Source organism: Canis lupus, chromosome 9 (assembly GCF_003254725.2).
Source record: "Canis lupus dingo isolate Sandy chromosome 9, ASM325472v2, whole genome shotgun sequence".
Lineage (NCBI taxonomy): Eukaryota > Metazoa > Chordata > Mammalia > Carnivora > Canidae > Canis > Canis lupus.
The window spans coordinates 24,904,214-24,924,248 of record NC_064251.1 but is presented as its reverse complement, the minus strand read 5'-3'; the positions used below and the strand labels follow the sequence as shown (position 1 = coordinate 24,924,248).

Here is a 20,035-nt window from a genome sequence, read left to right as displayed (position 1 = left end):
AAGGGACAAGCAGAGACAAGCTGGGGTCTAAAAGCCAGAGAAACACGAACAGGCCTCTTAGCGATCCCCTCTAGTCCTGCCCTTCCACTGTTCTCCACCAGAGGGTGCTCTTTTCCCTCTGGTGGAAGAGCCCAAGCTGTTGTCCAGGGTCATGGCCACCGGTCCTATAACCCACCTTCCACCTACTGTTTCTCCCTTTCAGCTCCCCAGGTGCTTTGAATCCATTATCAAGTGTGAGCCCCCAATAAGGCAGGAAGAGAAGGCCTTATTGTTCTCATCTTGCAGAGGGTGAAACAGGTTCAGAGAATGTCTTTTTCCTCAAAGACATCCAGCAACCAGGTGAGCAGGATAGGAACCCAAACCCAGGCCTTTGGATTCTTGGGTTCAGTGCTCCTTGATGACACCATAAAACTAGCTGGCTCTTGGGCCAGGCCTGATCCTGGCCTTGGATGGCTCTGATCTGAGGACTTTTCCCTGACCTCCCTCACACTCCTCGTCCTACCTGGAGTTGGGGAACACAGGTTCTTCCTCTGGAGCCCTAGATTCTGCTGCTTCTTCCTTAGCTCCACTCATCACCCCTTCCCGTGGCTCTCCTGCCCCATGTCTCCCCCATAACTCACCTGTGCTGCTAACTTTTTTTAACAGGCCCCTTACCCCATCTTCACCCCCTTGCTCTTCCTCACTGTATAATCTGGCCTCTGCCTCCAATTCCCTGAAAGTATCCTCTCTGCCCAATAGAGCACCACTTCCTCTGGCCACCTGCTTTCTCACAGTCCTCTCTGTCCTCTTCATGGCCTCTTCCTTTCCCACCTGCCCTCAAAGATGGGTGCTCCTCAGCTCCTGTCTCATATTCAGTCCCGTGTCTGTATTGCCCTTGGAGAGTCTGAACCACACTCCTGGATCTACTGATGACTTCCAAAGCCATGTCTCCAGTTCAGGCCTCTCTTCCGAGAGACAGACCCACAGTTTAAGCTGTTAATTGCTACTCCCAACTGGCAATACAGCCTATGGGTTACGTGTGTGGACTCTGGAGCCCAAATGCCTGGATTCAAATCCCGGGTGGACTTGGGTAAGATACTCAAAGCTCTCTGGGCCACAGTTTCCTTATCCATAAAATAAGGATTATATCTATTTTGAAGCTCCTTTGTAAGGCTGAATTGGGAGAATACATATATACATACAAAGGATTTACAGGGTCTGGCATGCCCTTCTCCCTGAAAGCACTCCAGATTTTTCCATCTCCTTCCTGCAACACCAGTTGGTCACCAAGTCTGGGGGGCCTCTGATGTTTCTTGGCCCTGCCCATGTGCAGTGTCTTCCCCCACTCCTGCCCACAGTCCTCATCTCCTCCCTTACTGTGCCACGTCTCCGCTTAAATCCCCCCCCCAGGCTAGAATCTAAGTTCGTCAGGCCAGTCACTCCATCGGCATATCCCCGCCCACATTTCCTTCCTCATCTCTCCATGCTTCCTGCCCACATATGTACCCTCCTTACCCTCTGCTTGGCTCCAGCCACACCACTAGAGTCTGCTTTCTCCTGCCTCCCTATGATAGTCCTTTTTACTAGAGTGCTTCTCCCCCCATCCCACCCCCACCTCACCCCCACCTCACCCACGAAGCCCTAAAAAGCTCAAAAAGCTCAAGGCCACCTCATTCTGGAAGCCTTCCTCTGCTTCTCTGGACTTCCATTGCTCCCTTTCAGAGATCTCACTCTAGGGTCAGGACGGGTAAGACTAAGACCCCTCAAGGAAAAGAGCTAGCTAGGTCTTATCTCCATATCCCCAGGGGCAACCTCCACTCCCTCATCCCTTTTATATATTAGGATTCTCTCTCCTCTCCTTTTTTTTTTTTTTTTAAGATTTTATTTATTTATTCATGAGAGACACAGGGAGAGAGACAGAGACATAGGCAGAGGGAGAAGCAGACTCCATGCAGGAGCCTGGGGACTCCATGCAAGAGCCTGACATGGGACACAATCCCAGGTCTCCAGGATCAGGCCCTGGGCTGAAGGGGGTGCTAAACCACTGAGCCACCCGGGCTGCCCTATATTAGGATTCTCAATAAGCATTTGTGAACAGAGGAAGGTACTGGGCTGGGGGAGAAGCTTAGAAAGAGGGGCAGTATAAGGAGGGTTCTCAGTGAGGGACCCCCTCCACCCATGTTGGGGTCTACTTCCAGAACCCCCAGGGAAAGAGTGTGCCAGGAATATAGTGGATTTCAGGGTGGGTGGTGGAACCAGGGAGTGAGACCCAAGGATCCTGAGGAAAAGGATGGGAGGAAGAGGGGCTGGAGAAGATGGATGGGGGAGGGCCAGGACAGGATGGGGTGCAGGTCAAGGTGCAGGAAGAGGTGGGAAGGGCAGCAGGGTGGGGGAAGAGCGCACTTTCTGGGAAGTGGGAGAGGGTGGGGGAGGTTAGCGCAGTGCATTGTGGAGGGAGGAATTCATCTGCTGGCCGGTGTGAGCTCATTTCCTCTCACTGCCTCCCGCAGTGTCTGAGGGCATCAGGCTCTGGAAAAAGTGAGCCAGGGGCACCCCAGCGGCCACCACCCTCTCCCCCTCCCCCACAGCCACATTCAGTCTGGATCCCAGGTGCCACTGCTTCCCCCTTACATAGACAGCCCATTTGTTCTGCAAGGAGAGGACCCCCGCACCAGGGTGGCAGCAAGCCTTGGACCACTGGAGCTACAGGGCAGAGGGAGGTAGAAACAGGAACCTTGTTGAGAACCCAGTGAGACAATATAGGCAGGATGATTGGTTACAGTTAGATAGCAGAAGGACTTCTCAGAAGTGGACATGCGATCTTGATGAAGAGAGGTGGAGAAGGAAGAGGAATCAAGGAGTGCCCTTCCATCATTCTAAAAGCATCCCTTTCCATGGACTTCTGGGGCACTTAAATCAAATAAAACATAAGATTTAAAAACAAGTCACTATGTCCTTCCTCAGGTTCACAGGAGTTAGGAACAGCATAGTTGGTGTCTGGGCCTCTCTCTCTGCTCCAGGACCCAAGTCCCTTGTCCTGGGGGAACTTGGGGCTGGTGATGGTGGTGCAGTAAGCAGGTTTTATGAGGTCTTCTTGCCCCAGAGGGGGTGAGTGATTCCAATTGGTAGAGTCTGCCTTCCACTTTCGTTGCCTGCCTTATCCAAATCCTATTCCTACTTATCTGTTGCCTCTGCCTTCTTCTCTTCATAATCTGGGTGAAGGAATACAGGAGCCCTTTAAAACTGCAAGAAGGCGGGACACCTAGGTGGCTCAGTGGGGGACACCTAAGTGGCTCAATGGTTGAGCGCCTGCCTTTGGCTCAGGGCATGATCCCAGATTCTGGGATGGAGTTCCACATTGGGCTTCCTTGCATGGGGCCTGCTTCTCCCTCTGCCTGTGTCTCTGCCTCTCTGTGTGTGTGTCTCATGAATAAAATAAAATCTTAAAAAAAAAAAAAAACAAAACTGCAAGAAGGCATGGGAAAGAGGTAAGCGTAGGCTGTAGAGAGTGAGAGGGATGTCAGTTAGATGGCAGAAAGAACTTTCTCAGCAGAAACAAAGAACGGAGGGACTATCTCTTCCTGGATCCTCAGGAGATGTCCTGCTTGGGGGGAAGGGAATGAGGAACTGGCTCAGGACTCCAGTGGCTCTTTGGTCCCAGCTTGAAATGAACCCCTAAAGGAAGGCTGTGGGGAGCTTGTGACTGGGAGGCCTGGGGCCTTCTCTGTTCTCACTGCTGTCCAGCACCGAGCAGATCTTTGGGCTGGTCCAGAGGCCTGAGCCCCAGGCTGCTGGCTGGGGGTTTGAAGGGCTTTGGCACCTGCCAGCCTCTTTCTTCCAGCCTCTCTGCCTCTGCCTCCTTGAGGTCCTGGGCTGAGACTTTGCCTGGGAGGGAGGCCCTAGATAGAGGGGCCTGGAGCTCCTGAAAGCTCCCTCCCACCCCCACCCCCATGGGCATCACTGTCCCATGTCTGTCCTTGTCTCCATGAGTGTCTGGATGGAAGGCTCCCTAAGCCTCTTGCTGCCTTTCCCTCTCTTCAATCCTGGGTCTCTTTATCTCTCTCTGACTTTCTCTGCTGCTCTCTACCCTGTCTGGATCTTGTCTCTGCCTCTTTCATGCTTTCCGTGTCTCAGTCTTTGTTCCTGGCTGTGTTTCTCTCCGCTTCCCTCTCCCTTCCTCCCTCTTACCCTCTCTCTCCCTGTGCTAGTTCTGGGTTCGGTGCCCTTGGCCTCTTTCCTCGGCCGGCCAGGATCGCCATCTATCTGGGCCGGGTCCCGGGAGGCCAGCCCAAGTTGTCTCCCTGAGACCACCTCTGTTCCCCAGGCTGAACTGCCCTCCAGCTCCGCTGCCAGCGCAAACCCCTGCCTGAGCCCCGGTTACCAGTCAGCTGCCCTGGGGAGAGGCGGCGGGTGCGCCCCATCGGGAGCGCACGGGGAGGAGCGAAGGGGCTGGCCCGGTGGGGGGGGCCCTCGGCGCTCGGCCCCGCCCCCTCCGGCCCCGCCCCTCCCGGGTCCCTGCCCGCGCCCCCAGCAGTGCCCTGGCCGCAGAGCCGCCGCTGCCGCCCGATGAATGGAGTCGCCTTCTGCCTGGTCGGGATCCCGCCCCGCCCGGAGCCCCGGCCCCCTCAGGTGAGGGCGCTGGGCCAGGGGAGGGGGCGGATCCAGGAGCTGCCGGGGAGCTGGCGGCAGGGCCGGGGTCGTGGCGCCCCCGCTCGGCGGGCACAGCCTGGGGCGCACGGAGCGGGCACCGCGGGCACGGCCGCAGGGAACTTGGGCTGGTGGCGGGCCGGGGAGGGGGCCGCAGCGAGAGGTGCCCTGGGCAGGGCGGCGGGAAGGAGGAAGGCAGGCAGGGGCCCGGGACGCGCACGGGGCTGCCAGGGCAGAGGGCACGCACCAGGGCGGCGGTGCCAGGCCCCCCGTGGCCGGGCAGCGGGGGCGAGAGGCCCGCGCCTTTTGTCCGGGTTTTTCAGGCGGGGCATCTGCCGCCGTTTCCTCTGCCCGAGTTTTCGTTTTCCGTTGGCGAGGCCCCGGCACAGCTGGAGGGAGAGGGAGTGGGGGAGGGGGTTCCCGGAGCGGGATGTCCTTGGCCACTGCGGCCGGACACCCCCCTCCCCGCGCCACACTCGCCCCCTGCCGGGCCGGACCGCAGGCCGAGCTTCAGGGAGCCGGTCTGCCGCCCTACGGGCTCCTGGAGGAAGAGAAACGGGCCCTGGGGACCCTGGGTCCCGAAGGCTCCGCTGTGCTCCCCGCCGCCCCCTCGGGCTGGCTGTGGGTGGGTCTGGGCACGGGGTGCCAGGGGCATTACTCAGCGCTGGGCTGCTTTGCTTGGGTTCTTTCATCTACCAGCTGCTGAAGCTGGGGAGGGGCCGGTAAGGGCCTCTGGGGCCCTTTGGAGCCAGCCCCTACCTCAGGGCCTGGTTGCCTGGTGCTGGAGTACCCCAACACTACACCACCCTCCTTCCCAAGTTGAAGGATTGGACACGGTCAGGCCAGTCATTTCCCAGGTTGGAAAAGAAGTTCCCTCTGGGTCCAGGTTGGGGTCAAGGTCTAGGCCTCTTCCTCTTCTGACAAGGCTGGAGGACTTAGTGATGCTCTTCCTCAGCCACCTCCCTTCTCCCTGCCTGCCACCCCCCACACCCCCATCCCATTCTGGAGCTGGGGTCTGGTGCTCTGCACTCTTTCTGAGACTGGTCTGTGTCTCAGGAGCTGGATGTATACTCAGTTCTCTATCAATCTGTATCTCTCTTTACAGACTCTCCCTGCACCTTTCAGCCAAAGTGTTTGTTTCCTAATTACAAACTTGAAATTCAGGATGGACAGGGGGTGGGGGTGGAGGTCATTAAGCCTGAGTCCCTTGGATTCACCCCCCTCCACACACCAACACATACTTCATCTCCAACCCCCCTACTATGTCCACCCCCACCCCAGGCCCAGCTGGGGGTGGATGGGGTTTGATTCCATGTGGTTTTCCCCCTCTGCCAGGGCAACAGCCTTATTCCCAAAAGTGGCTGTTCTCACTGAGATGTGCTCATTGGCATGCGATTTGAATCTCCATTACATAACCAGTCATTTCGCCTCCAAACACAACCCAAAGGCCCCCAGCCCCAGCCTCTTCCATTTGCTCACAAGGTGGTTGAGTTCACCCCTAGGAGGCTGGGAACTCCTGTTCCAGCATCTGAGGCCTTGCCTTCCCCTTGGGAATAATGAGAGCAGTAAATCCCTTTTACCTTCAATGCTGGATTCCAGGACCTCAAAACCCTATGACACTACACAGTGATAGTGCTAGAGCTAGAACCTGGGTACTCTGATGAGATCCTGGCATAAGGTGAAGTTTTGGGGAGGAGGCTGCTGTTAGGAAGGTGGCTTTGGGGTGCCATGGGGCGTGGGGCAGGATTTAGAGGATCCCAGCCCAAGAGGAGAAGGACTGGACCCAGGGAGTAGGCCTCGTGCTGGGCTGCCTCGATGGGGACCTCTCTGTGCCCTCACCAGGCTTGCCTTGAACCCATGGGGAAGGGCTGCATGAAGCCCATCTGGTCTTCTAGGGGTGCAGCAGTTTTGCCAGAGATGGGAATGGGCATGAGGGATGGTGCTGGTTGCAGAATAGAGCAGGGCAGGGGTGGGCAGGGGGATGTGTCACTTCATCCTTCATTGCAGGGATACTTAGAAGGACTACCTGGTATATAAGGGTAAAAGATACTACAAAGAAGTAGAATGGACTAAGTTACAGTATGAGGGGCTGCAGTTAGCTCTTCAGGGGAACTTGTAGGGAGAGGTTTGCTAACTGCAGTATCCCAGTCTGGCCTAGAACATCCTACAAGGAAGTTTCCTCTAGTATAGTGGGTTAGGTAGATCTCTGTGATGTTAGATTCCAAGTGTAGGAATCTGGAGAGATTCATAGGGGATGCAAATATATTCAAATAAGTGTATACATTAGTGCCCGGAAAAAAAAAAAAAAACGTGTTTTTAAGGAGGGGGGAATTGCTTTAATAATACAGCCGATAGTTAAGATGTAGCTAGCAATTACTCTGGGCCAAGATTTATAAAAACTACTTCATTTAATCCTCACAATACCACTGTGATGGGGGTATAGTTACTATTCCCATTTTACAGTTGAGGACACTGAGGCATAAAGAGCTAGTCACTTGGCCAGAGTCACATCACTAACAAGTGGCAGAGCTAGGGAAGGGACCTGGCAATCTGGCTGCACACCCCATGCTCTCTACCCTGCCGTCCTGTTTCTTGAACCCTCCCTTTTCCCACTGTCACTCCCACCCTGAATCTGGGTCCATCTTGGCCATGGCTCAAGAACAAGGATCACCTCCTGCTGGATTGGAGCTTGGATGCTTGTCGTCAGGCTGGGACAGAACAGAGGACTGGAGGCCTCAGGGTGGTGAAGCCTCAGGTGTCCACCCATGTTGGTGGGTGTGGAATCAGCTCATTTATTCCTGCAACCCCCCCACCCCACCCCAGGCGAGCCCACAGCCCTTGGGCTGTGGCTCAGTTCATGGTGTTTTCCTTCCAAAGGGGCATCAGCCCTGCTCTGTTGGCTGCGGGGGTTCAAAGGTGAGATATTGGCTTGGTCAGGGATTTGGACAAAGCCTGGTTTTAATGATCCTGCTCTCTCTCCCTCCCCAGAGACAGCCATGAATAGGGCCTGTGGGAGCTGGCTCTGCCTTTCCCCAGCACCCCCACCCCCTTCAAACAACCCGCCTTTAGATCCACGCCCCCCTATTTCATGTGAAATTGTGCCAACTCTTTAGTAGGGCAGTGCCAGTCAGTACCAGGCAGGCATCTCTTTCCCTCTGCCTCAGTGGGACAGCAGGCTGGGATGGCCTAGGGACTGCACTTGGGGTGAGTTTAAAGCTCTATGGGAGTGGAGTTGTTACCTGTCAGAGTGGATCAGGACCAGAGGGGTCATCTTTTCCACCTCCTTCATGCTAAAGTGGGGAAACTGAGGCCAGAGAGTGCCCAAGGTCAGGTAGCCTGTGATTGGTGGACATGAACCCAGGTGTCTTGATTTCCAGGCTCCCAGGTCTTGCTTTTCTCCATTCGGTTCTGTCCATGATGCCCCCCCCCCAACTGTCCCCCTCCCCCCCTTCAGTGCAGGGTTCTGGGACTGGGCCTTGGGAGAGAGGGGAGGAGCAAGGATGAGTGGACAATGTGTCCCGTTCATCTCCGTGTCCCCAGTGACCAGCACAGTGCCTGGCACAGAGCGGCTCTCTATAAATGTTTGTGAAGTACAGGCCAGGGAGCAGCCCTTCCCCTGGCCTCTCAGCCCTTCCCCCTGGCCTCCCATGCCCAGCTCTACCCCTGGCATCCTGACAGCTGGTCTACACTACGCATCAGGCTCCCCCATCATCCTGGAGCTATTGAAGGGCAAGAAAAGTAATAATAGAAACTACTTCCATAGTGCTTACCACTAGGAAGGTACCTTCTCATTATCCCGTTTAGCAGATGGAGAAACTGATACAAAGAGATTCTGTGGCTTCCTAAGGTCACACAGCTAGTGGTAAGTGGCAGAGCTGAGGAGTTGACTGTGCTCTCAACCTCATTCCAAGCAGCCCCAAAGGTGTGGTGTTTGTCTTGGTGTCTCAAGGGCCAGGCACACAGACAATACTCAGAGAATGTTTATTGACTGACTGATGGACAGAACATGAAAAAACCACAGAATCCTGTAATCTAACCCTTTGGAAGTCTCTGGAATTGGAATCTTGGGAAGGCAGCCTAGTGGTACATCACCTGTTATCTGTGCCAGGAGTGCCTGATCTAAACCTAGGGAGGAAAGGAAGCTCACACCCTGCCATGACTACCTTCTAAGGCTTAACAGGGGCTGCTGGGGGCCCTAGTCTTCTCGCTTCTCTCTTACTCTCACTCCCTCCTTCTTCCCCCAGGATTCTAAGGGGATGGTGCTGAACGATGGGCACATGGGAAAAGACTACAGGCAGGATTAAAAAGTCTTGTTCCTTTTTCATCTTTCTGGCCCTGAGATCTTTAGCCCAATACATCACCTTGGTGGAAGATTCTACCCCTTTCAAGTTGGAGGGTAGACAGAGTGTCTCTTTTGAGGCAGGGCTTGCCATAGCCACCCATGCACCTTTCCTCCATGGGAAGTGGTTGAATTTCCAGCTATCTCCAGTCTTAAACCTTAGGCCCAGTCATCTCCTCCAACCTCCTCAAACCCATGCCCCCAGGCAGGTGACCTCTTTCCCTCTGACTACCCCTCTGCTCCCCATTTGCTAGTGTGAAATCATATCAGTCATTGGTGTGGCCAGGCCACACTTCATTTGTTAACAAAGACCGGGGGTGGGAGGAGCTGGCTAAGAAAAGAGAGACTTAGTGTGGACATGTCTTTCTAATATACGGGCAACCATGGCAGACAGGAGGGAGGCCTGGGCCGGGCCTGGCCCCTTGGCACGTTAGAGGCAGGTTGGTCGGGCCTTGCCTTCAGCCTGCTGGGATTCCAATTTCAGCTCTACCCCTTTTATTCGCTGTATGATCTGGACCTTGTGACCAGGTTGTTTTTAGCCTCAATTTTCTTACCCCTGAAATAATCCCTCAAAATCATTGAGAGGATTAAATGAGATGATATAGGTAAAGCGGCTGACACTTGGTAGTCTCAACTATTAGTAGCAACTATTGTTAAACAGATGACAATAGTTGGATGGAAATGAGAATGACATACCTTTGGTGCAATAAGGAAAGGTCAGAGCAAATGAACTACCCCTGGAGGTAATGCGACTCCCCTCAGTGGAGGTGAGGACCCACAAGTTGGACTGGATTCCTATCCAGGCATTGAGTGAAGAGTTGAAACAGAAGCTTTAAGGGCACTGCTTTGGGATCAGCACCGTGTGGGAGGAAGTTAGGGCAGCAGGTGAGACCTGGTTCCTGTTGCAGGGCACCAGGAAAAGGGGGCAGAGCCCCAGCCTCCTGAGAACATGAGAGGTTGGCTGCTCTGGTTTGGGGGCTGTGAGGCTCCTCTGAAGAGCCTAGGAGGCTGCCTGGAGGAACCCTGGAAGGGTGGCTGTGGTTCTGAAGGATGGGAGAATGGGGAGGCCATTGCAGGCCCGGGCAGGGTGTGCTGGTTGAGGGGCAGTGAGGTACCCAGGCCACTAGTCCTGAAGTCAGCTCCGAAGCTCCTGGCTGCCCAAGCGGGTATGGTGGTGGTGGAGGGAGAACTGCTGGCTCCCTGTGCCCCACACCCCAGCCTCTCCTGAAGGAGGGGCAAGGGCTACTCCCAGTGGCAAAGAGCTGTGGCCTGTAGAGAGCGGAACTCAGAAAGAAAGACTTCTTATGCCCAGTGCATTTGGGGGCGTCTGGGGGTCGGGGGAACAGTGGGGCCTTTGTCTCCGGCCTCCGGGAATCTGGCCGAGGAGGAGCTGTCCCTGGGTCTGGCTGAGCCCTCCACAGGCAGGTCCTCTTTGAAGTGACCCTTTCAAAGTTCAGCCTGAATCCCTGGGAGGAGAGACAGCCCAGGGCGGGGCTTAGGGATGTCTGAGACCCACAAGCAAGTTGAAGATGTTGAAACAGACCCACTGCCAGCCTCTTTGCAAAGGCAGGCTGGCAGGAGGGGTGTGGGCTGGAGGAATGTGGCCAGGCTGGGGTGGTGGCGGGGGGACAACGACATGTGGGAGCCATTTAGGAGGACAACCACTCCAGGAGGCCTGGCCCCCAAGTGTAGGTTAATATAGGGAAGGGGAGAGTTCACTTTGGCCATGTGCCTGGTTTCTATCAGTCCCCAGATTGATTTCTGTCTAATCCTTGGGCTTCTAAATCCACAGCTGTGTCTTCCTTTTTAATTTCCTCAAAGAGCATGAGAACACTCCTTGGAGAGGATCTGGTGCTGGCGCAGGACTTAGAGCCCCTGGTAGGAGGGACAGTGGCAGTCTGGCCTATTGGAGCTTTTCCTGCTCCTGAGCACCCCTCAAAAGGCTGTAGTGGAGACCCCCACCTTCCACCACAGTTTCCTTCATTCTCAATGTGGAGGAAACTGTATTGTTCTCCAAGAGAAAGGGAGGGAGGGAGAGAGGAGCCAAGTAGAGAGGGGACATCTCTGAACATTTTAACTGGAGGGATATTGGAGGCACCCCCCCCCCCACACACACACACATTTGATTCACTAGGGAGCTGGAAGCCTAGAGACAGGCCAAGGCCAATGTGCAGAGGCAGAGGGGAAGGGACAGGCGGAAATAAGAGGAAGATGGAGGATGCAGGCCAGGTGGGAAAGGGGTTCAGGCGGCTGAAAAGTTCCCAGAGTCTCTTTAGCTCTGCCCTGCTGTGATTCCATGAAAGGAGGGAGAGGAAGAAGTGGGTTGCTGTTGGTGGGTTTTTTTTTTTTTTTTACTAAACAGTGGGCAGTCCAGGTGGGAACCCTACCCCACCCTGGGGCTCTTTTGTATTTTTTTAATTAAAAAAAAATTTTTAAGGATTTTATTTATTTATGAGAGAGAGAGAGAGAGGCAGAGACACAGGCAGAGGGAGAAGCAGGCTCCATGCAGGGAGCCCGATGTGGGACTCACCCAAGGACTCTAGGACCACTGGGCTGAAGGCAGGTGCTAAATTGCTGAGCCACCCAGGGATCCCCCTGGGGCTCTTTTGTAGTTCACCTCCCCACACCCTGATCTCTCTGCATCATGGCACTCTCTACACTTGAGAAGATTCTTCAGAATCTTCCTGTCCTCTTTTGAGGGTGTGACCCCTGGTTCTTCCCCAAGAGAGGGGGAGGAGGAGCTGAGAACCCCAGGCCCTGATGGGGGGCTGTGGGCGGTTCTGGTCCTCTCTTGTATCTTGCACTGGCATCTACAGAGCTGAGCCTTCATTAACTCTAATGAATCCTTGGCACTCTGCCCTCCTTTTGCCCTGAAGCTTCTGATGGGGGTGAGGGGACAGCTGAGATTGAACCTAAAGCCCAGCAGGTGGTGGGATGTCTGCAAGAGGGGAGGGGGAGGCAGGAACAGCGGTCTAAGCAACAAGGCTGAGACTGCTATTGGGACAGAGAAACAGCCCCCCTTCCTTCACTCCTGGGACCTGTTCCTCTTCCAGTGGCTCCCAGACTCTTAGGTCCCCACCTTTCTAGCTAAAGTGTTATCTGAGAGACTGGGTGTGGCCTGGGACAGTGAGGACATTCCCAGGCCTGGCATATACATAGAGTGTTCCTCTTCTCCCTAACTTCACTGGGGGCAGCAGGAGGACCTGACTCCAGGAAGTGGAGAAATCAGACCATGACCAGATCTTAATGCAAACCAGGTCTTAATGCACACAGACCTTTGTCCATCTGGTGACCATTTCCTATGTAGAGTTCCTGTGTTCCCAGCTCCCTCTATGGTCTTGGGATCTGGATGAGTAAGACATAGCTCTGCCCTCAAGGGGTTCATTGTCTGCCTTTCCTACCACCCAAAAGCTTCACTAAGATGTCATAACCACAGGTTCTGAGATTTATCTCTATACTGCCTGCCATTCCAGAACATTTTTTGCAGCCCTTTACCAAAATTCTTGACATAAAAATGACCTGGCTTTACTGAGGAGCCAGACAGAAGCAGGCACAAGGGAGTGTCTTCACTGTGATATCATCTGAGTGTGACTGTGGTCCCAAAGATGGGAAGAAGGGTTTCACGATGGAAAGAGAGTTGGTGGATAGAATTGCTGTAGGTGTTAGTAAAAAAAAAAAACCAAAACAAAAAACAGTTGGTGATAAGATTAATCTCCTTTCTCTCATCTCCTGTTTCTAAACCTATTGTTAAGTTGAGGATTCTTTTTTTTTTTTAAGATGTATTTATTTATTTATGATACACATAGAGAGAGAGAGGCAGAGACAGGAGGAGGGAGAAGCAGGCTCCACGCCGGGAACCCGACGCAGGACTCGATCCTGAGACTCCAGGATCACGCCCTGGGCCAAAGGCAGGCGCTAAACCACTGAGCCACCCAGGGATCCCCTAAGTTGAGGATTCTTGTGTGAAACTCCTTTTGATCATTTTCAAGGGCCGTCAGACAGTGGTTACATATTTACTGGTACTAGAACTGAGACCTGGAGAAGGTAGATGATATCACTGAAGGTCAGCTAGCATTTGCATTGAACTGTGATTTTCTGAATCCTAAGCCTGTCCCTGTGGTCACTGCTATATTCCTTGACAAGGAAAAGCCTGGAGGACACCCACACCACTCTGGGAAGGTGGACCCTTCCTCTTGCCCCCAGCTGAGCCTTGAAATCCAAGTAGGGGTTGATATAGTGAAGGAGAGGGGAGGGCAGACATAATCTGGTGGTGGATGCAGGCAGCACAATTATGTTCTGCTTCTCCATGACCATGCTGGGCACAAGCGTTCTCCCCGTGTCTCCTTGGGTTTGCTCTTGAGTGGTATAGGGGTGCCCTGGGTTCCATCAGTATATTTGGGCAAAGCCCCTGCCTCCTCTAAAGGTGCTCCAGCTCTAAGTGGAAGAAGGCTTCACTGAGGGGGCAAGGCTTGCCAGGGTTTGAAAGATGTCTGCTGGGACAGAGGGGCTCATGGAGGAGAAAGAGAGTAGCATTCCAGACAGAAGGATCCCGCATGAGCAAAGGCAAAGAGATGTGAAATAGCCTGGCCTCTTAAGGCATCAATGAGTGCAAGACCAAGAGTAGAGTTGAGATTGTCAAGGAAGGTGAAAGCCAGATCCTACCCCTCCCCTCCACCATCATGGCAGAGCCCTCAGGCCATACTAAGGAAGTTGACTTGCATCCATAGACACTTTGGAGCTGTGGAAGGGTCTAAGACTGTGGAGGCAGCAGATCACATGAGAGATGATGAGGGTTGAAACTGGAGGTAAGGATGGAGAGGACAGGGTAGAGGTGGAATGTATCATCCTTTTCCCTTTTCCAGAAACTTGTCATACCATCTCTTCCCCTTGTCTGATAAAGCCTTCCCTGCCTTCTTTGTTTTTTTAAACTCCTATTCATCCTTCAGTGCCCAGTTCAAATACCCTTCTCTGTAAGCCCCCAACTCTACCCCATTTCCTCAAATATATTGGGACTTCCCCTTTGGGCAGTAGTTCTTAAGCCCCACGAAGGTAGGGACTTAATCTTGTTCACTGCTTTACCTCCAGCTTCTAGACCAGGACCTGTTGACTGAATATTGTTGGTTGATGAATGAACATTCCCATAGCATTTGGCATGCATTATGAGAACCACGTGTTAATAACAGGAATATTGATGACACCTAACATTTAATTTTTTAGAAGATTTTATTTCTTTATTAGAGAGAGAGAGCACCAGGGGTGAGGAAGGAGAAGGAGATGCCCCACTAAGCAGGTAGCCCGACTCTGGACTCGATCCCAGGATACCAGGATCATGACTTCAGCTGAAGGCAGATGCTTAACTGACTAAGTCACCCAGGCACCTCACAACTAACATTGACCATTCCTGTGCTGGACACTGCTGTGCCAAGCACTTTACATACACTATCTCTTTAATCTGCACAACTCCATGAGGAATAGATTATTTCTGTTTTATAATTATAGAAAACTCAGAGAGGTTAGTTACTAGTCCAAGGACACACAGCTAAGAAGTGGGCAGGTTGGGGTTTAAACTCAGATTCCTCTGAATTCTCTTTAGGAATGTTTGGACACTATGCTTTATAGCCTCTTTATTTGCTGCATGCCTGTCTCTTCATAAAATCAGGGACGGTTTCATTAAAAAAAAAAAAGGCCTCTGTGGAGTACTGAGCTCAGATTTGTTCAGCAACTTTTTTTTTCCATTTTTATTTATTTATGATAGTCACAGAGAGAGAGAGAGAGAGAGAGAGGCAGAGACACAGGCAGAGGGAGAGGGAGAAGCAGGCTCCATGCACCGGGAGCCCGACGTGGGATTCGATCCCGGGTCTCCAGGATCGCGCCCTGGGCCAAAGGCAGGTGCTAAACCGCTCTGCCACCCAGGGATCCCCCTGTTCAGCAACTCTTATGTGTCAAGCACTCAACACTGAGTCCTCTAAAGGGCCCCATTTACAACTGAGAAGACAAAAGCTTGGAGAGGGAAGAGACTTGACTTGGGTCGCACAGCTGGGACCCGATCTTAGATCTCTTTTGACTCCCTCATCCTCAGTGACAGTCAATAGTCTCAGAATGAGACTAGGGGCTGGGCTCTGAGGTTGACTGATGTGTTTAGGGACACACAAGGGCAGGACTAGGCCAGGGGCTGAGTCTTCTGCCCCTAGGCCAGTGTGCTCCCTCATTGATGAGCAAAGGGTGTCCAGAGGCAGGCCAGGGAGCCACTGTAAATTTTCCAAGTGCCAGCCATCTGTCAGACAGGTGAGTTCCAAGAAAGCGGGGCTGACCTGGCTCTGGGGTGGGAGGGTCGGTGTCTTAAGGCGGCAGAGCCTCATAGGGCCTATGAACAGGGTGAGAGGCCTCCTCTGGAGGCACTGCATCAGTGGGATACCAGCCACGGGGTGACCCGAAGGACCTCCAGGCGCCAGGGTGGAAGCGGGTGTGAGCAGGGGCCGGGCTCGGCGCTGGGCGTGGCCACCGCCTCCCGTGGACTGCCCCTTCGGCTCTGGTTCCCAGACCTGCCAAGACCAGCCAATCAGATGGGCGCACTGCTCTCTATTTGCCTTCTATTTGCATGACCACGCCCCTTCGGTCCCGTGGCTCCACCTCCGCTCCCCAGCGCGCCTCCCCTGCCCCCGCCGAATGTCTGGCCCCCGGTGCTGGGCTGGCGTGGGCGGGCTGGGGCTGGGGGCTGCCGGGGGGGCTGCCGGGCGGGCTGGGCAGACCTGGGCTGCCAGCTTGGCCGCACTATTCATAGCTCGGGCTGGCGTAGTTCGCATACTTGGCGTTTCTCACGTCTGGCTGGCCGGAGGCTGCCGCCCCTCCGCGCTCCTCCCTCCTATAGCTTACCCGCTCCTGTCCCTGCCTCTTCCCTCCCCCACCTTCGACTTCTGCGTCAGCCTTCCAGAAATCTAGAGGTGGCCCAGTCCCCAAGAGGAAACTGAGGCCCGGAGAGGGGGCGTGTCTTTTGGCCTGGCCTCGAGGGAGAAACTGGTAGTAATGAGGCGTGTAATGAGGTGGCTAAGAGCCTGGGCTCTGCCCGCAGACAGACCTGGGCTTGAGTCAGAGCAGCCACTAGCTGCAGGACCCTGGCAAGTTCTTTAGCTTGGATCAGGAAGTTTTTCCTAAACCGTCAAGCTGAGACCTGGAGGAAGATGGGGGAGGGGGAGAGAGATCTGTGGATGTAGGGGGCCAGCCTTGCCTGGGTGGACAAGGGTCTGGCCAGCTGGGCTGGGGGTGAGGGTGGACAGAGGGCCCTGAAAAGGGGATTGGAGCAGCTTCCCTTTTCTCCCCACCCCTTACTCCCTTATTGCAGCACCCCCACTTTCTGGACCCAGTTCCCACTGAGGAAAGGGTACAAAAAGATGACCAAAGGTCCGAAGCAGCCCCTGCCCCAGATAGACTCCTCCTGGAGACAGGGTTCTGGCCAATGGGGTCTCCCTCTAAAGAGAGTTTCATTTATTCCTTCCCATTCAGAAACAGTGTGCCCAGCACACTCATAAATACATAGACACTAATTCAAGAGTGATGTGAGTTGGTACATGGGGACCTGACCCAATCTGGGACCCAGAGGAGGTGTTTCTGGGGAAGTGGCTTTTTTGCTAGAACTACAGGGTGGAAAGGAATTAATTAGGGTGTGGTTTGCTTAGGCAGGGAGAGAGCTGAGGAAGAGAGAACAGCATTCCAGAAACAGCATGTGCAAAGGGCCTGCGGCTGGAAAGGTTCCTAGACCCTAAAGGAACTGGAAGTAGACCAGGGTAGCAGAACACAGAGGAGGGGGGTGTTGTGGGTATGAAGCTTGGAAGCATCCCACAGGGCCTGGTGGTCATAACTAAAACAATGAGGCTGGACTGTCAGGGACCAGAGGAGTGATGGCAGCTTGGAACAGAGTGATGGACATGGTAAAGTGGTCTCGTGGGTAGACTCAGGAGACATTTGGGAAGCAGGGCACACTCTGATGAGTGAAATATAGGGTTATAAGCCATAAAACTTCCCATTTCTTGGTTCTCAGAGTGCTTTCCCAGCAACTTTGTCAGGCTCCTATCCCTACCTTCATTTTGTAGCTGAAGAAGTAAGAAAACCTGACTGACCTGGAGGTCACATAGCCCAGGAAAGGGGAAGGGCCAGTATCAATGGCAAGTGTGATGCTCTCTCCCAATTCATGCTAGGACAGCAATCTCTCACTGCCTCCTGTCTCCCACCCCTCAATGCCTCTGCACTAAGCATTCCCTACCTTGTACCAGACAGGGTGGGGGGTCCAAAGGGCCAGAGTAGTGAGTGGGTATGTGCCACATTTGTCCCAAGAGGCTGCTCTGCTGTTAAATGAGAGAATACATGTGCAGAATGCCTGGCATATAGTAAGGGTTTGATCTTAATTACTGCTGTGATAGTTACCATGTCTCAAATTTGGGGCCAGGCAGGCTGGTGAGAGTATGATCTGAGGCCAAAGGCGATGCCATGTGTCTTCTGACCACAGAGCCTAGCCCAGAAACCATCCCAGCTCCCCCATGGGCAAGAGCCAAGGGAGGTTGTTTGTCCCTACAGAGCCACCATCCCCTCCACCCTTCCAGCTGCTTCTGGGGCATCATGGACTGGATTAGGGAGAGGTTCAGCTCACAGGCTGGGTGAAGGGATGACCTGGGCGGGTTGGGCAGGGCCTGGGGTGAGGGGGTGGGTGGTTTCAGGGGTGGGGCTGAGAGCCTCTCCCTGCCGGGAGCCCCATGTACCCTGGGGGAGACTTTCGGAATCTGCTGAGACCTGCCCTGGGAGGGGATGTGGTCTCAGCTTGACTAGGACTGAGCTCTCCCCTGAGAGAAACCCAGTGGGTACACCTGTTGTCTCCGCTCAGGTGGTCGGACAACAGGAAGAACTTCTGAAGAGTGTTGTATGGGGCCATAGGAAGAGCCACTCCCAGAGTTCTCTTTCAGTCTCTTCTGAAATGAACTGTCCAGTGTGGAGTAGGAGAATGGATGTAACTTTGGAGCAGAGTCCTTGCAAATATTCTCCTGCCTCCAGGAATAACTACCCTGAATATGATCTAGTCTGAAAAAGGGCCCTGGCCTCTTTCCAGTAGGAGACCCTTCCTAAGGTCTCAAGTCATCCTGTCCTCCTGCAGAGAATCTGCTCCTCTGTAGGAGATGGGGAGTGGTGGTCCTGGGACCTGTTTTGGGGCTGAGGGACTTAGGAATGCAGTGGGGAGAGGTGGAGTGGAGGGAATGAGGGCACCCTGCCCACTCTGGACTGTGAGAAAGATAAGTGTGCCGGACCTGGGCCAGCAGGGGGCTCTGCTGCACATGGGACCTGCCTTGCATCTCTGACAAAAATGTACACTCTTCGGTGTGTAGGCATGTTTTTCTTGGAGTGTATGTATGAGAAAGCATTTGAGAAAAGGGACTTGCCTCTGCGTGCACACCCTCGTGTGTGTATGTGTTACAGGTGGTGTGTAGGCTTGGAACAGACGTGTGTGCTGAGGGGGTGAGGCCTCAGGGGGTGGCAACCCCACAGTTAGCAGGCTTTTGCTAGGGAAATTCTTCCAAGGTCCTGATGCATTGGGTGTGACATGCCAAGAGTTTGGGCCTCCATGGGTCCAGATGGTAGGTCCTCATCAATGACAAAGTTCAGACTCCCCTGGCAGCCTAAGAGCTCCTCCTATTCAGGAACTCATAGGACCCCAAAGATGACAAAAGGGACTCCGAGAAAGCATAATGGAGAGGGGTGGGAGGGAAAGGCCCTCCAGACAGGAGGCACCCAGCTATCTTGGGCAACCTCTGTGAAGAAGGTCTGCTCCAGGCCCCACTGGGAGACCTGTTCATTTGTCCCATCTTCTGGCAACAATGTTCTTCAAATCTGAATTTGAATAGGACTTTGCCATTTTTTAAAATTGTGGTAAAACACATATACTGTAAAATTTACCATTTTCAGTGGAAAGTCCAGTGGCATTAAGTATGTTCTCATTGTATGCAACCATCACCACCATCCATCTCTAGAACTTTTTCTACTCTCTGCCCATTAAACAACCACTCACTTACCCCTTTCCCAGTGGCAACCACCATTCTATTCTGTCTCTGTGAATCTAGATAGCTCGTATAAGCAGTATCATGTAACGTTTCTCCTTTGGTTCCCACCTTATTTCACTAAGCATAACGTCTTCAAGGTTCATAGTGTTGTAATTTCCTTCCTTTTTAAGACCAGATAAATTCTATTGTATGGATATACCACATTATGTTTATCCATTTGTGCATCAGGGGACATTCGGGTTGTTTCCACCTTTTGGCTATTGCAAATAATGCTGTCATGAATGTGGGTGTGCACATGCACATACTGCTTTTTTTCCTTAAAGATTTTATTTATTTATTCATGAAAGACAGAGAGAGAGAGAGAGAGAGAGGCAGAGACACAGACACAGGGAGGAGCAGGCTCCATGCAGGGAGCCCGACGCGGGACTCGATCCTGGGTCTCTAGGATCACACCCTGGACCGAAGGCGGCACCAAACAGTTGAGCCACTGGGGCTGCCCGCACATACTGCTTTGAGTCCCTGTTTTCACTTCTTTTGGAGACAAGCAGAATTGCTGGATCATACAGTAATTCTGTTTAATTTTAGGAAGACCTGGGGTGCATTGGGTAGCTCAGTTGGTTAAGCATCTGTCCTTGGCTCAGGTCATGGTCCCACGGTCCTAGGATGGAGTTCCACATCAGGCTCCCTGCTCAGCGGGGAGTCTATCTGCTTCTCTCTCTGCCCCTTCCCCTGCTTGTGCGCTCTCTCTCTCTCTCTCTCTTTGCATACACACTCTCTCTCAAATAAATAAAATATTTTTAAAAATTAAGAAGACCTGCCATACTGTTTTCCACAACAATGACACCATTTTGCATTCCAACAGCAAAGCATGCAGGTTCCCATTTCTCCACATCTTTACCATTAACAAATAATTTTTTAAGAGCCTACGGAGCACAAGGCATTCTAGTTGTACAAATCCATTTCTGAAAAGTTGTCCTTAGGAAGCTCTCAGGCTAATGAGGGAGACTCAGGCCATGCCTTGAGCAGTCTC

The 20,035-nt window shown here is 53.3% G+C and overlaps 1 protein-coding gene across 1 annotated transcript in view; it reads left to right on the top strand.

Annotated features, from left to right (window-relative positions):
* The first annotated feature begins 4,485 nt into the window (after positions 1 to 4,485).
* The window catches only part of ARHGAP23 (Rho GTPase activating protein 23), a 72,532-nt gene continuing 56,982 nt past the window's right edge, over positions 4,486 to 20,035 (top strand). The window contains exon 1 of the mRNA XM_025440808.3: positions 4,486 to 4,608. Coding sequence (XP_025296593.3) covers positions 4,546 to 4,608 — 63 coding nt within the window. The 5' untranslated portion in view covers positions 4,486 to 4,545. The remainder of the gene's footprint in view (positions 4,609 to 20,035) is intronic.